Source organism: Callionymus lyra, chromosome 8 (assembly GCF_982586985.1).
Source record: "Callionymus lyra chromosome 8, fCalLyr1.hap1.1, whole genome shotgun sequence".
NCBI classification, from domain to species: Eukaryota; Metazoa; Chordata; class Actinopteri; order Syngnathiformes; family Callionymidae; genus Callionymus; species Callionymus lyra.
Genome location: NC_141825.1, coordinates 14209279 through 14226469, shown reverse-complemented (window position 1 = coordinate 14226469; position 17191 = coordinate 14209279). Strand labels below are relative to the sequence as shown.

The 17191-nt window shown below is 39.3% G+C and overlaps 2 protein-coding genes across 2 annotated transcripts; both read left to right on the top strand.

Annotated features, from left to right (window-relative positions):
• Window positions 1–796: 796 nt before the first annotated feature.
• Window positions 797–5336, top strand: LOC148073751 (kelch repeat and BTB domain-containing protein 11). The gene is made up of 8 exons (XM_087797519.1): window positions 797–840; window positions 901–1092; window positions 1834–2015; window positions 2074–2425; window positions 4037–4182; window positions 4241–4395; window positions 4687–4844; window positions 4905–5336. The coding sequence occupies exons 1-8, from the start codon at window positions 805–807 to the stop codon at window positions 5085–5087; spliced, it is 1404 nt and encodes a 467-aa protein (XP_087653645.1). The 5' UTR covers window positions 797–804; the 3' UTR covers window positions 5088–5336.
• A 1749-nt stretch (window positions 5337–7085) lies between these two features.
• Window positions 7086–17120, top strand: cpt1b (carnitine palmitoyltransferase 1B (muscle)). The gene is given in 20 exon segments (XM_087797109.1): window positions 7086–7182; window positions 8128–8302; window positions 8379–8518; window positions 8589–8757; window positions 8821–8922; window positions 9849–9986; window positions 10050–10127; window positions 11192–11299; window positions 11383–11467; window positions 12473–12668; window positions 12735–12920; window positions 12977–13082; window positions 13145–13261; window positions 13332–13496; window positions 14434–14568; window positions 14999–15151; window positions 15985–16098; window positions 16164–16301; window positions 16303–16326; window positions 16328–17120. Coding segments are annotated over 19 exon segments (2433 nt in total). The 5' UTR covers window positions 7086–7182; window positions 8128–8161; the 3' UTR covers window positions 16466–17120.
• Window positions 17121–17191: the final 71 nt, after the last annotated feature.

Below are 17191 nucleotides of genomic sequence, written 5' to 3'. Positions count from 1 at the left end.
AAAGCCAGATATAAGTGTTTGTTGATCATAATAATATGAATTAATTATAAATTATAACATACATAGATAATATGAGTTATTTTCTTTTAAACATATTATTGGCAAAGAAAAACCACCACTAATATATATTTAGTTTTTTCTCCTGTTATGTTTTTATTATTATAAATAATAATATACAAATAAATACATAAAAACAAATGTATGATCTTTTCTTAATAGTTTGACAAGCTCAGTAAATACTTAACACATTTTAAATGAATCCTGTTTCAATATTTTGTGTACATCTGAGCCATTAACCCTCTGCCCCCCCGCACTCACCACGTGTTTTATTTTTGTAATGACGTTTGGAGCAGCGAGGAGACGATCGGGTTTCATCGAGTCCTCAACCTCCCTGCGCTCGAAATAGATCCACCAAACACACGACCACTCTGGATGCAGATTTGAGAAGAGGAACTGCGGAGATTTGAAGCGTCATGTTGCCGGTTCTTGTCGTCCTGGTTGTCAATCCGAGCAGCTGTCACCGACAAGCAGAGCTGATTCATGTCTTCCATGACACTGGATGTTTGAAATATTGGTCAACGTTACGTTAACATTATTAATAGAACTGAAATGAATCCTCTCGGCTGCTTTTTTATCCTGTTTAATCTTCTTAGCGCGTTCGTTCAAACCATTTTCCGAGCTTTGTTTGGTGCTCGGGCGGCGACCCCGGGGGTCGGAGGTGAAGCTTCAGCCCAGGCGGACTCTGAAGAGTGGAGGACCAACGTGTCACTTCGCACGTATCCTGGGGTCGATGGTTGTGAAACCATGGCAACGATCCAAACTGATGAACACCTTTTCTATGTGAGTAAAGTCCACTATGATACAAAGAAGAAAAGACCATTCACTTTGACCTGTTTAAAGGTGGACCTGAGAAGACTGGCTCAGTGCAGCGAGTACTTCCAAGCACTGAGCCAGTCCAGAATGAAAGAGGCTTCAGAGAACTTTGTTTGTCTGGACCACGTTTCATCCTCTGTGTTCCACAACCTTCTGGAGTTTTCCTTCCATGATCGCTTCGTGAAGCCCCGGCAAGATGAGATGGAGACTCACCTTCAGGTATCACTGGGGTCGGGACGTTCAGGCCGGAAATATGTCTTTAAAATGACGACGTGTCAGCTGCTCATGATACACTGTCTTCCTTTCAGAAGACCACTAGATGGCACTATTAGCTTGAAAATAATGCCAGTTTTACCGTATTTTCCGCACTATAAGGCGCACTTAAAAGCCTTTAAATTTCTCAAAAAACGACAGTGCGCCTTATAATCGGGAGCACCTTATATATGAACATACCTGGTGGGTGACTTGTTTACAAACACTTTCATGACGCTGTGGGCAGAATTAAGCCATTGTGTCATCACGGGGTGGGATTAACGACGCATGTCACATCATGGCGGGCGACATGGAGTGAGATTACTGCCACCGTTTTGAGCGAGTGTGTCTTGGTTGTCTTTTTTTTCTGACTGTTTTGTTGACATTCCCTTTAGCACAGCTTTATCTAGTGGATGCATAACACAACCCCAGTCCAACGTTTGACTGTATCTTTTATTCTATGTTCCTTATAATCGCGCCCTATTTATAAAAACAGTTCTAAAATAGGCCATTCATTGATGGTGTGCCTTATAATCCGGTGCACCTTAAAGTGTGGAAAATACGGTAATTGAAGTACAAGATCGGAGCCCTAGACTATAAAGCAGAGAGTGCCATCTAGTGGTCTTTCATTGTATCATGACGCCTCATTAGTTGTTTTTTCGTGAGGCCTCGTCAAACCCACCGCTAATTGTCTTGTCTTGTAAGCAGGTGAGCAGCTACCTACTTGCCAAAGAGTTCCTTTCAAAGTGCTTGTCTTACGTGTTGGACACGCTGAGTCCTGAAGACTGTCCGTCCTATCTGAGTCTTGCTCAAGAGCTCTGCTGCGAGGAACTGAAGGTGACGGTGTTCACTTATCTGAGCAGGAACCTGCTGGAGCTGCAGCTCACCAGGTACAATAAGAACCTTCCCGGAGTTTCGAAGTCATTACTTGTTGTTTTTTAACGTCAGGAGTCTGGACGAGGATGTGAGGCAGCGTCTGGTCCACCTGAGGGTCCAGGGCGTCCCACGTGTTTGTAGCCTCAGGAAGGAAAACCTGAGTTCCTGGAAAGATCCGGAGACGGAAGAGTCGAGAGGAGTCTTCACCCTGAGAGACTCGGAGCGGAGCACAGAGTGGCGTCCTCTCACCAAGTTTCCTTTTAGCGCAGACAAGTGGAGCTTCACTGCCGTGGTCTTGTACAACTACTTGTACGTCATCGGGGGCTTCAGACAGCGAGCCAAGCGAGGGTGGGAATTCAAGATGGCTTCCTTCAGGTACAACCCCCTCACCCACACGTGGGTCGACACGGCGCCTCTTATCAAGGTAAGAGGTTCGTATTACAGTCAATATTTAACATTTATAAGAGTAAAAACTAAAGCATATTTAATAAAAATAATCAAACATTAAATGTGCAAATCAGACGTTCATAGTGAACTTGCTCAATACAATTACATGTAAAATAGTGATGGGGCTTCATGAAACAGTTAATGAGGTATCATGATACAGTGTCTTCATTTTGACCTCTAGATGGCACTCTTAGTTTGAAAATGATGCCAGGTTTCATTGAATTAGTAGATCAGAGCCAAAGAGTTAAAGCAGAGAGTGACATCTAGTGGTCTTTCAAAATAAAGACACTGTATCATGATACCTCATCAACTGTTTCTTGAGGCCTCATCAACATCTTTCATCAATTTCTTTTTTCTTTTTGTTGTGTGTAATCCTAAACTCTTTTCACTAGCCACCTGTTTTCAGAGGGATCAGATGATGTTCCTTAGCCAGATTATGCAATCTACCAAATACAGAATAAATCACCTTGTCAAGGCTTTCTTAACAATTTATTATTGAAAAATTAAATAAGAAAATCACCAAAAAAGGCCTTTAACTGAAAACTTATTTTATTATATATTACTTTTCATATACATTTTTTTTTTTAAAGATTTTAAATATGTTCATATTCTCACCTTAAATAATACATATCTGAGCAGTAAAGTTGTTAACATATGAAGGAACGAAGCTTTATGACAAAATATTGATGAACTTTAATTTAAGAGCAATTCTTCTTTTTTTCAATATACTCAATTAAAGCAAAGGAATATTACTTATGAAACTATGCACTTAAAACATAAGTAAGTAAGTAAGTAAGTAATATTTATTTATATAGCGCTTTTCGAGACCAGGGTCACAAAGCGCTTTAACAATCAAAACAATACTCAAAACAGTACATACTTCAAAGATCAAGACAACACCGAGAACAACACAGGAGTTCGAGAAATTCAAGGAAAAGCCTGAACAAATAGAAACGTCTTAAGATGTTTCTTAAAGGAGTCAGTAGATCCATCAAGCGCAAAGAGAGAGGAAGATCGTTCCAAAGCTTAGGAGCAACAGCCTGAAAAGATTTCTCTCCTCTGGTCCTGAGCCGTGTGCGTGGAACCATAAGTAGATTCTGATGCATACATACACTAGCACAGATCATAAAGGAGCAAAATAAAAATGACCAAACAAAACTTCAAATAAATGAAGAAATTAAATAAAAGTACTAAATTATATTGTTAGATATTAACAGCAAAATAATATATATATAATATATAGTTTTACTCTGAATTCCCGAGGGCCACATAAATATAAACAAAGGTCACCATGTGGATGTCTATGACACAACCAGCCTGCAACAAGTCCCATAATGCACTGCAAGAGTTAAAGCATGTAGACTAGTTAAAATCCCGTTTTTATTTCCGACTAATGTATTGTAAAGCTCAACACAGAGTCTAACATAGATGACCAAGCTGCCTATTATTTATGTTTTGACCTTGGATGATAACAAAAAAGTTAACTCTGCCCTCTGGCTCAGCTCAGTGTGTTACAAGAGCGTGAAAAAAAGGAAGTTTTAAATATTCATTGTTACACATTTGTAGTCTCGATCCACCTCTTCAACAGCACCGGCGACACTTCAGTGCAGTGGCCTGTGAAGGTGGTATTTACGCGGTGGGCGGCTGGTACTTGGACTCGCTGGTGTCGCCCGACTGCAGCACCTCTCTGTACGCGGCCGTGGAACGCTACGATCCGTGGACGGACGCCTGGAGGTCGTAGGCAGAAACTCAATATCATCTGTCGCGTTCACCCCCCATGACCTCTTCTTAGGTTCGTCTCCTCGCTGCCGCTCACCGACTTCCAGTTCACCATGTCCATGTCACACGATGTGCCCCTGGCTGCTAGTCGGGGTCACAAGATCTATGTTTTGGGGAACATCCAGCGGACTGGAGAAAAGCTGCTGCTGGAGTACGACAGCAGACGAGGTGGGTAATGTGTTGTTCCATAACAGTGCTGTGAACTAGTGATGTGTTGATGAGGCTTCACGAAACATCTGATGAGGTATCATTTTGAAAGACCACTAGATGTCACTTTCTGCTTCATAATATACGGTCTACTAATTAAATTTAATGGCATAATTCTCAAACTTTGAGTGCCATCTAGTGGTCTTTCAAAATAAAGACACTGTTTCATGATACCTCATCAGCTGTTTCATGAAGCCTCGCCAACCCATCACTAGTGTAAACCTCATCATTTGTGTTTTATTTTCTTCTCAGACTCGTGGTCAGAGTTGCTTCCCACTCTCACCAGAACCGACGTGGATCTTCCCACTCTGTACTTCCTGGGCGTCACGGATGAGCTGCTGGTGATCGGCGGGAACAACTTTCACAACGTCCTGACATCATTTTCCGTTGAATCTCTGAAGTGGGGGCAGGTAAAAAAAAAATCCCTTACAAGCCTGTGTCGGTCAGTAACCGTTTCCTCCATCCCTCAGGCAAGAAGAGCGCCTAAAGTCTCTCTAGCGGGACAAGGAACCGTATCTCGTGACCACGTCCTGATGCCGAGTATGGAACACAACACCGTAGTCAGGCTGGATCTTCAAACTCTGTCGGTCATGCCGCTTCCTCTTTTACCCGTGTCCGCCTGCTACGATGCAGTGTTTCACCTCTACTTCTGATACTTTTCCTCGACGTCCGTTCCAACCTGTCGGGGAAATCTTGATGAGTCGCATTGAGGCGCTGGTTTGTGTATCAAATAAACAAAAGAGGTAAAAACACGGAGCCTGCAGGCTTTTTGTGTTGCTGTACACATGGTTAGAGGTGTAGTGTGATCCTGTTGTTATGATGAGCCCGTTGTGTGTCTTAATATGTACAAGCAACCTTTTAAAAACAAGGATGTTAAGATCTATAGTTTCCCCAAAACAACAATGAAGGAGCAAACGTTCAACACAGGAGACAAGACATCATTTGAAGAATATATCTGTAAAAATGAGGAGCTGCAGGATGACAAAGCTCGAGTGAAAAATAAATAATACTTAGCCTGGTGTGTCTTTCTTGGTGTAATTGTACACCCCCTTGTGTTATCTCAGGGTCAAGGTGACCCATATGCTTGAAAACAAATGTGTTTGAGGGATCCCTTGTGTTGTCTCAGGGTCAAGGTGACCCTGTGGCCCGATAAACAAATGTGTTTGAGGTAGCCCTTGTGTTGTCTCAGGGTCAAGGTGACCCCGTGGCCCGATTAAAAAAAAGGTGTTTGAGGTAGCCCTTGTGTTGTCTCTGCGTCAAGGTGACCCTGTGGCCTGATAAACAAATTTGTTTGAGGTATCCCTTGTGTTGTCTCAGGGTCAAGGTGACCCTGTGGCCCGATAAACAAGTGTGTTTAAGGTAGCCCTTGTGTTGTCTCTGCATCAAGGTGACCCTGTGGCCCGATAAACATATGTGTTTGAGGTAGCCCTTGTGTTGCATCAGGGTCAAGGTGATCCATAGGCTCAAAAAACAAACATGTTTGAGGTATCCCTTGTGTTGTCTCAGCGTCAAAGTGACCCCGTGGCCCGATAAACAAATGTGTTTGAGGTAGTCCTTGTATGTTGTCTCTGCGTCAAGGTGACCTAGTGGCCCAAAAACAAAAACCTAGAGACAACACAAGGGCTACCTCAAACAAATCTGTTTATCGGGCCACGGGGGTGACCTTGACCCTGAAACAATACAATGGTTAACTCGACAAAAAAAAAGTGCTTTTCCACTCCACTGGCAGTTTTATACAAACTTTAATGGGAAGATAATTTTGTCTGTACCATCAGAGAAAGAAAATAATGTGCGCCTTATTGCATGAATTCAAAAACATCTTTGTTATTTAATTGAAAATACTGTATATAGATTTTAATTTTAGTATTTATCTTTCAACATACAGACCAACAAAATGTTACAAGTTAGTGAAGTTCGCGTTGAAATGACTGCAGCTAGCACTGTTTTTGATTAGCTAAGCTAAGAAGTTAAGTATTTATCCTGAATTGATATTATAAATTATAGATTTGTTATTTGATTAAAAACACTATAAAGACATATATGTAAGTTTCTGTCTTTAAACATACAGACATAGAAAATGTTACAAGTTAGTCAAACTCCTGTTTAAATGACTGCAGCTAGCACTGTTTTTGATTAGCTACGCTAAGATTTTTAGCATTTAGCTTTAAATGGAAATGGAAAGAAAAACTCTTAACAGTTTATCTATTAATTGTTTTAGGGTGAAGTTTAAAACTAAAACAACATATACGAAAAAATTTCATTCAATTCATGCGAGAACCTGCTAGCTTGAGACCTTGGCTCCTGCAAAAATACAGGATATTTGCAACTGATAGAATATTATGTGATGGTACATAAAAACATACGATATGTCATTCACAACACAACAATTAAGAATTTCTGATAAATCTTTTGTAAAACTTCCAATGACTCTTAAAATACAACCAAAAAAACTACTATAAAACTCTATAACAATGTCTGACCTAGGATGAACGAAAGTCTGATTAATGCAGCAGATATGGCGACTGGTGGAAAATGAGTTCTCTGTCTATGTTTGGTGTCCAGTTTCACAGAGAGAGGGCGAGGAGGGGAGATGGTTGTTGGGGGAAGAGGGGGAGGAAGAGAAGCTCAGATCGCTACCTGGAGAAGCCACTTGAAGGGCAGACAAGTCACTGGAGCAGAGCAGTCTGGATATAAATCTGCACTGACGCCAACAAGAGGTTTATTTCTAACAGAGTCTACTTTAACAAGGTAGGTTTTCTCTTCTTTTTTCAATCATTATGTTATGTGGTTAGAAAATAATTACCCACAGACATTTGAAGTGAGTATTCCTTCTTAAATGTCTGTAATAATCTGTATTGTTGTGAAACTTGTATCTGAATATCTAACAATATAATTCAGTTTTATTTATATTCATGTGATCTCAGTACTCTGTGTTTACATTATTCCAACGGTGCACATGCTGCGCCGGTACCTGGCTATATCTGGCCATTGAACTTTGTCCCAGTTGGACTTCTCGGTCATATGACTTGGAAAAAAGTCACTCCAGAACAGTCACCCCGCAAGTCATATGCACTCACCTTTGACCTCCTTCTGCCTCAATGTTATTGTTGGGTAACTTACATGATGATTATTATCAGACCAAATATCATGAATTAATACTTTATAATTTGATGTAAATTCACAGATAATAAAATAAATAATTCATAAATGCATGTTTAAGATGTTTAAAAATATGTACAACACCTTTTTAATTGATCTGATATTTTTATAAATAGAAAAGAGTTGTCAGCTGGGACTGGTGACCTTTACCCTACTTTCCAGGGAACTTTATCAAACAAGTTTCGGTGGCTGCTTAAAATAAAGTGTGCACTCAGCATTAATGTGGAAAGATGCGGGAAGACACGTGACCCCTTTTTATTAGATGCATGGAAAATAAATCAATATTTACAGGTGAGAAAAGTTTAAGAGGGAATCGTGATGAACTTCAATCAAAGGTCGTCTCACCCTGTCTAACTGGGATAGTGTCCAGCTCAATTCACATTTATCTAAATATTTTTTTTAGACACTTTACAGTTTAGGTAAGACTGTATTGTAGAAAAAAAAACAGATCCCAGCGGATCAACGATGTTTTTTAAGAAGGCAGAAACCTCGAGCAGAACCAGACTCAGTGTTGATTTATTTTTGCATTTGCAGAAAACATCTGAATCGTTAAATTTTCTCAGAAAAGATGGCGGAGGCGCATCAAGCGGTGGGCTTCCAGTTCACCGTGCGCCCCGACGGCGTCGACCTCAAGCTCAGTCAGGAGGTCATCAAGAACATCTACCTGTCGGGACTGACGGCGTGGAGGAAGAAAGCCATACAGTTCAAGGTAACAACCATCTATTGCATTGTAAAGACAATATTGTGTTGTTGATAAATGAAAGAGGAACGTACGTTGGGTTCAGAACGGTGTGTTAGCAGGAGTTTATCCCGCCAGTCCTTCCAGTTGGCTGATCGTGGTGATCGCCATGATGAGCAGCCTGTACACTCGCGCCGACCCCTCCATAGGAATGATCGACATCATCAAGGAGAACCTTCCGCACATGTAGGGAATCATTGCTGACTAAAGCACCGTCAATAAACTGAGTGTAAAACATGCTTTTTTTTTGGTTCAGGGGCCTTTCTGTGCAGACCAGAGCGGTTCTGGCTGCCGTGCTCTTTGCAACTGGACTGTGGCTCTTCCTGATCTACCTCCTGAGATACACCCTCAAGGCTCTTCTCTCCTACCACAGCTGGATCTTTGAATCTCATGGGAAGATGAGTCGGTCCACGAAAGTGTGGCTGGTCAGTGTCGCCATCACTTTATATCTACTGTCGCTGCTACATGTCAGATTATTTTGTGTTCAGAGTCTCGTGAAGATGTTCTCAGGACGACGGCCACTGCTTTATAGCTTCCAGGCATCATTGCCCAGACTTCCTGTTCCCAGCGTGGACGACACCATTTGCAGGGTGAGTTTTATAAACGATGTTCCTTTGTTCACGACTACAACGTCGAAATCAGACTTTAAATCATTTTTATTAAACATAATGTAAAAACAAAACATGAATTTAAGAATGAATCCTTTGTAAGAGATAATGTCTCATTTAAATCATGTTTTTGTTCATTTTGTTATCTTTAAATTCACATTTAATTTCCTTGTACAGAAGTACAAAAACAAAAGTTGTAAACAAACTATTTACTGAAACTATGTCAAATTAAAAAGGATGTGAAAATATCATAAAAATGAAGAAAGGGTTTTTATTATACTATAACACTATTTTTGTTGAGTAATATTTGAACATTCTCAAACTAAAGTACATTTGTGGGGAGACTTATCGGCTTGAAATAATAAATATATTTTGGGGAAAGTGGATCAAATCAAGAAAAAAACAACAACAAAACAAATTCACATGATCAAACACCAGAATATTACGATTCAAATAACACAACAACTATGAAAAGAACAAATTGAAAATAACATGTATGTATTTAAATATTACTCTTTCCATTTATCTCTAATGTAATATTAATAATAAGTAATAATAACATTTAAAAAGTCAGAATTATTTTAATGTTCGCACCTACAGTTGATTAAACATTTAATAAAAAACAAACAAAAAAGCCATTACATTTTCAAAACAACTCCATTTCATACTTTTTATGTACTTAACAACATTTGCTGGTATTTATAATTCAGGTACAAGTGATTGCTCATTTTTGCAGAAATTGGTCTCCCATGATGCACCGCGCTATACTGTAAAAACGGTTTATTATTAGGCGAAGACCTAGGAAACGACTATTGTGTTTAGAGAACATTTTTAAAGACAGCAACTTGTGAAATTAATTATATTCATCAATTTAATGTTTAATAAACAAATGTCCTATATTGTGACAGTACCTTGAGTCGGTGCGCCCCCTGTTGGACAACGGGCGGTACACCAAGATGGAGGTTCTGGCGAAGGAATTTAAAGACAAAGAAGCGGCACATCTGCAGAGATATTTAATCCTGAAGTCATGGTGGGCAACCAACTATGTGAGTAATGTCGTTAAACAGTTGTCACGACAGTGTAGTTCACTGACGTGAACTTTGGTGCAGGTGAGCGACTGGTGGGAGGAGTTTATCTACCTGAGGGGCCGCAGTCCCATCATGGTCAACAGTAATTTCTATATCATGGTAAGATGTGTTTTTTAAGATACAGCCATGCTAATAAATACATACTTATTTTATGTATTTTATTTGATAACTACAGTATAGTACTGTTTGTGTGGAATTGCCAAAATGTTGGATATATTTGCATTACTGTGTTTAAATATTATTATTAAATAAATGTATAAATATTCACCAGTTTATACTTGTGGTGGGAACCTTGTGTTTTTAAACACCAAATCGTTTTGATGCCCAATTATGGATACATATCGTCAATGTGTCACACACTACATTATATTTTATGTTTATATTGATATTTGAAGTATTATTGATGAAGCAAAACAAAAGAAAGATCATGTAACTCTTCAACTGACGTTGATGTCAGGAGGAGAGAAAGGGCTCTAAGGAATTTCCCAAGGGATCAATAAAGTTTTATCGACCATGAACAAACAAATATTGAAACACAAAATAGGTGTTTTTTCTAACATCAGGAAACGAAAACATAAAGAAGTTAGTGGATGATTGTGTGTAGATAAACTATAGAATAGAATAGAATAGAAAACGTTTATTCATCCCCAGAGGGGAAACACACTTTTACAACAGCAGCAGCAGGACAATGAAAATAAAGTGCATGGAAAAAAAGAAATAGTAAAGAGATAATAAAAAAAAATAATAAAACGATCTTAAAAATATACAAATTATTTACAGTATTAGAAAATTAGCACTATTAACATAATAAAATAAAGTAAAATAAAAAATAAAATAAAATAAAATAAAATAAAATAAAATAAAATAAAATAAAATAAAATAAAATAAAATAAAATAAAATTAAATTAAATTAAATTAAATTAAATTAAAATGAGATAAAAACAAAAAATAAAAACACACGAGAAGAAAAACACTACGGATTAGCATCAGGATATTTAAAGTAAAGAGTTAAATATCCTGACACCAGTTGGGATGAAGGATAATCGCATAGATTTTCAAAAAAGTCATTTTTTATGCTTTAATTATTTAAATAAAAATGTCTAATGACTATATTTAATCGACTCATTTATCATCAACAGTTTTCAATTTGTCTGTATTTCCAGGACCTCCTATACATGACACCAACACACAGACAAGCAGCTCGTGCAGGAAACGTGGTCCATGCGATGCTGCAGTACAGAAGGAAGCTGGAGCGAGGAGAACTTGCACCGGTGATCTCTTGATACTTTAGACTCATCAACACATCTTTTTTTTTTTTCCATCCGCTCGCTCTGACCGTTGCTTTGTTTTTCAGCTGAGAGCTCTGGGAACTGTTCCCATGTGCTCCACTCAGATGGAGAGAATGTTCAACACCACTCGCATCCCTGGTATAGAGACAGGTACTGATCTTTGTGTCGCACTCGAAGGCAGCGAAGAAAAGGAAATTGAGTTTATATCATGTTAAGTGTATACCACAAACGTAAGGGTACTTACAACAAGAACTTTGAATACTAGAGGACATAAGACATTTTCACTGGACCAGATCAAACAGCATTTTATTGCAGAAAATACATTTTTGCAGTGTCGAGTGCAGTCGTATGTAACTATAGCCGTGTCATCAAAATATTTAATGGTTGAATTTAACGTTTCAAACATTGAACATTTTACTTTTCTAATAGTGAGTAAGTAATTAAGAAGTAGTTGTTTGTAAAGCACGAGTGTTTTTGTTTTTTAAGCATTTAATTGTTATTTTGAGTAATTGACTTAAATCGTTTCTTCAATTTTGAGTTGTTGAAATGAAAGGTTTCTATTGAATAATTACATTTTATAATTTGTACATTGAAAGGTTTTATTTGTTTAGTTTTTTATTTAATTTTTTCAAATAGAATATTATTTTATTACATTTTTTTTGTCCACATAGAGCTTAAAAGTCTTATTCCAATAAATGAAAAAAAATTCTAAATTCAATTTATTAAGAATTCGTAGCCCTTTAAATTCAACTAAAAATTGTATACTAGAACCACCAGACAATACTGAATTTAAAAATCTACGAATATAAAATATATTAAATTTAGAATTTTTAGAAACTTAGATTTTTTTAATGAATGGATTAAGAATAAAAACAAGGGAAAAAAGGGAATTCATTTTAAAAGCTAAATATAATGTATTTAAATATTAAAATATATATATATATATAAATATTCCATAAATATAATAAAATATGTAAAGAATAAAAAAGTTTTTATAATTCAATATTGTGATTGAACTAGTTCCATACATAGATTATTTATGCTATAAGAATGTTCCGGTGATACATGTTCTTACACTGTTGCCTCCATAAACTGCCTGTAATTCAAACGTTGAAGTCTGAGAAGTAGAAGTTAAAGAAAAACTCTTCCATGCAGATATTTTGCAGCACCTGAGCGACAGAAAGCACCTGGTGGTCTACCACAAGGGCCGGTTCTTCCAGCTGTGGCTCTACACAGGAGGCCGGCACCTGCTTCCCAGTGAACTCGAGACCCAGTTCCAGCGGATCCTCAACGATACGTCCGAACCTCTGCCGGGCGAGTTAAAACTAGCCGGTCTGACGGCAGGAAACAGGTAAAGCCTCTCGCTGAAACCTCTAGAAAACCAAAAAGATTAATTGGTTTTTCCTTTAAAATTCAGAGTTTCTTGGGCACAAGCTCGGATCAAATACTTCAGCCATGGAGCGAACAAAGTCTCCTTGGACGCCATCGAGTCCTCGGCGTTCTTCCTGGCGCTGGACGATGAACCCCAGGGTTATGATGCCACGAAATCCAACTCTCTGGACGGCTACGCCAAATCACTGCTGCATGGGAAATGTTACGACAGGTAATGTATTGAAGCATTAAGTGAAACATTTTTTTTGAAAACAAATTCTTCATCAGGTGGTTCGACAAGTCCTTCAGCCTGGTCTCGTATCCAAACGGGAAGATGGGTGTGAACGTGGAACACTCGTGGGCGGACGCACCGATCGTGGGACACATGTGGGAGGTAGTCGACACATGAGAAGACGTTCAAATGTTCACGAGTAATACTTCCTTGTGTGTGTGTAGTACGTTCTAGCCACGGACTGCTTCCATCTGGGCTACACAGAGGAAGGACACTGCAAAGGCGACATCACCAAGGGTCTTCAATACCCTACCAGACTACAGTGGCACATCCCAAAGGAGGTAAAGAGGATCTCAAAGCGGTATCAGTTATCGGGGGGGACTAATCCAACCACCCCCCCCCCCCCCTCAGTGCCGGAGCATCATCGAGTCGTCGTACCTGTCGGCTAAGAGGATCGCGGACGACGTGGACTTCCATGGCTGCCTCTTCAGCGAGTTCGGAAAAGGTCTGATCAAGAAGTGCAGAACCAGTCCAGATGCTTTCATTCAACTGGCCCTGCAGTTGGCCCAGTTCAGGGTAAGAGCCCAGTTGTAAAGAAGGTGTTCATCTTGTGACGGTTCGATGAGGCCTCGGCTGGGCTGTGTCCCGAAATCACACACTTTCCAGTAAGACAGTGCACGTACTTGCCCAGTACGCAAATATCGACAGGGTAGTACTGTCTCAAATCAAACTCTGCTGCTACACACTAACCGGAAATGACTCGACAGCTTCTTCTTCTACTACTTTTTAACGCTGATTGCAACCAGAAGTTGGAACCAGGGCCGGGTCTAGGCAGGGGCAAGAGGGGGCCTGGCCCCCTCAAATAAATGGTGTGCCCCCTCAAACCAGGGCCGGGTCTAGGCAGGGGCAAAAGGGGGGCCTGACACAATGCCCCCTCAAGATTTGTGGCTGCCCCCTAATACATGCCTGTCTAGACCCGGCCCTGGTTGGAACACTATCGTTCACACCTTACAGTGCTTTTCACCAATTGAAACAAGTTATTACGTTTTGTTTCATTTTGTATTACTGGTATTGTGTTGTTTTGTGGTACAATTAGTGTGTTTTCAAGATATTTTCACCGGTATCTGCTCAGAAGACGTGTCGTCATCTACGTCACTAAGATGGCGGACGTTAAGGGTGGAAAGTGTCGATCAATCCACACTCTTTTTCTGGCCATTTGAGTGCTCATTGCGCACTACATTTTCGCACACTGATGATTGGAACGCACTTGTGCACTCAAAATACGATAAGTGCAGAATTTAGTGATTTGGTACACAGCCCATCATCATGTCTTCATTTTGAAAGACCACTAGATGGCTCTCTAAGTTTCAAAATGAAAACATTTAAAGCAGATAGCGCCATCTAGTGGTCTTTCAAAATAAAAACACTGTGTCATGATACATCATCAGCTGCTTCATGAAGCCTCACCAACACATCACTAGCGTTATCGTAACATGACTCTTTGGATCCCCAGGATCAAGGCGAGTTTTGTCTCACGTACGAGTCGTCGATGACCCGAATGTTCCGAGACGGCCGGACGGAGACGGTCCGATCGTGCACGTCTGAAGCCGTCGCCTTCGTCAGAGCCATGGAGGACGCCGGTGCGCCGGTAAGAGATGCAGCTGAAGGGATTCAAACTATTTTCCTGAGCGGATTGTTACTGAGGAAGATCACACATGGACACCAAACCACAGTTGTTTTCAGTTGTCCTGACAAGTGTTCATGCTGGTCCTGATATTGACATTGTCAGATATGACATAACATTGCTTGATTTAATTTCCAATAGCGATGGTTTGTTGAGGCCTCATGAAACAGATCATGATACAGTGTCTTCATTTTTAAAAACCACTAGAACTGTGTTGATGGCTAGAACTTTAAAGATGATTCCAGGTTTAATTGAATTAGTAGATCAGAGCCAAATATTATAAAGCAGAGAGTGCTGATACCTCATCATCTGTTTCATGAAGTCTCATCGACACATCGCCAATGTCCACATACTGTATGCTTTCTAACTGTCTTTCTGGTTCATCCCATTACAGATGGCGCAGAAACTTGCTCTGTTCAGAAAAGCAGCTGATAAGCATCAGAACATGTACCGTCTGGCCATGACAGGTTCTGGCATCGACAGGCACCTCTTCTGTCTCTACATCATGTCCAAATACCTCTGTGTGGACTCTCCGTTCCTGAAGCAGGTCCGATCAACAGCTTATGAATTCTTAGTGATGTGTTGATGAGGTATCATGATACAGTTGATGATGTATCATGATACAGTTGATGAAGTATCATGATACCGCTGATGAAGTATCATGATACAGTTGATGAGGTATCATGATACAGCTTATGAAGTATTATGATACAATTGATGAAGAATCATAATACAGTTGATGAGGTATCATGATACAGCTGATGAAGTGTCATGATACAGTTAATGAAGTATCATGATACAGTTGATGAGGTATGATGATACAGTTGATGAAGTATTATGATACAATTGATGAAGAATCATAATACAGTTGATGAGGTATCATGATACAGCTGATGAAGTATCATGATACAGTTGATGAAGTATCATGATACAGTTGATGAGGTATCATGATACAGCTGATGAGGTATCATAATACAGCTGATGAGGTATCATGATACAGCTGATGAGGTATCATGATACAGTTGATGAAGTATCATGATGCAGCTGATGAGGTATCATGGTACAGTTGATGAGGTATCATGATACAGCTGATGAGGTATCATCATACAGTTGATGAGGTATCAGTTTGAAAATGATTCCAATTGAATTAATAGAACAGGGCAGAGAGAGCATAGGGCAAAGAGTGCCATCTAGTGGTCTTTCAAAATGAAGACACTGTATCATGATACCTCACCAGCTGCTTCATGAAGCCTCATCAACTGTATCATGATACTTCATCAACTGTATCATGATACTTCATCAGCTGCTTCATGAAGCCTCATCCTCACATCACTAATAATTACTCACAAAAATTCTCTCATAACTTTCCATCTCATGCAGGTTCTATCAGAACCTTGGAAGTTGTCCACCAGCCAGACGCCTCAGCAGCAACTCAACTTAGTCGACATCAACAAGTTTCCCAAATATGTCGGTGCAGGAGGCGGGTTCGGCCCAGTGAGTGACAAGTCCAACTTCACTTCCTGCTCTTTCGTATTTACTACTGTCCCCTCTCCCTGAAGGTTGCCGACGACGGTTATGGAGTGTCGTACATCATTGTCGGGGAGAACCTCATCACGTTCCACATCTCCAGCAAGTTCTCCAGCCCTGACACGGTGAGAGATCCGACCCAGATCATCCTGAATACACAAAAAAAACTCTTTCGCTCATTCATGCTTCCATCTTTTTCCATCATCAGAACTCCCTCAGGTTTGGCCAGAACATTCGGAAGTCCATGACTGACATCCAAGCACTTTTCAAAACTAGCGAGACGATCCCAAACGGAAAGAATGTTCCACTGGAAAATGGGAAGAAGCACGAATAGCTTTCAACGATCTACAGCTGCATCCTTAGCTGGACTTGGTTGTGGTTGTTATTAGTGATCAGGTGATTGTGTTTTGATCTTCTGTTAGATAAAGGCAGATATAACATTTTTTATGGGACCATATTAGAAAATTGGGAAACTTTAAATCAAGTCAATCATTAGATTAATAAATATGGGATGGGGCTTATATTTATATATTTTTTCCGAAATATAATCAAATATTTCTAAATACATTTTAAATAATAAATGTTAACAGAAAATTTTGGATGAAGAATTACGGATAAAAATGATAGGAAAAGTAGATATTGCAATTATTAAATGAAGTTATTTTTTAATTTTGATAGTAATTATGGTTCGAAAAGCCAGTTTCTCAACTCAATCATCAATTAAGTTTAATCATAAATATAAAGGGAAAGTTGTACATAGTTCAATAGTTATACGTAGACATTTGGTTACCTCTGGTGATGAGGCTTCATGATACAGTGATATTATTATTAAAGGCCACTAGATGGCACACCGCTTTATAACTTTATAAATCAGCCGTTTCATGAAGCCTCATCAACCCAGCACTACCGTAAATGGCACTATATTTAAAAAAGGAATGTTCCAATAAGGGGCTGTTAATATATCTGCTCCGCATTGTTGTTAATATGTGAATATTATATTTGTAAATATGTTTTTTGAGACAGTTTTTATGTATTTATTTCACATGTAAAATCAGTCAGA

Coding starts and splice junctions, on each gene's coding strand:
- LOC148073751 (XM_087797519.1), top strand. CDS start 805: ATGGCAACGATCCAAACTGATGAACACCTTTTCTAT. Junction 2,016..2,073: donor CTGGAGCTGCAGCTCACCAG/GTACAATAAGAA, acceptor TTTTAACGTCAG/GAGTCTGGACGAGGATGTGA. Junction 4,183..4,240: donor CCGTGGACGGACGCCTGGAG/GTCGTAGGCAGA, acceptor ACCTCTTCTTAG/GTTCGTCTCCTCGCTGCCGC.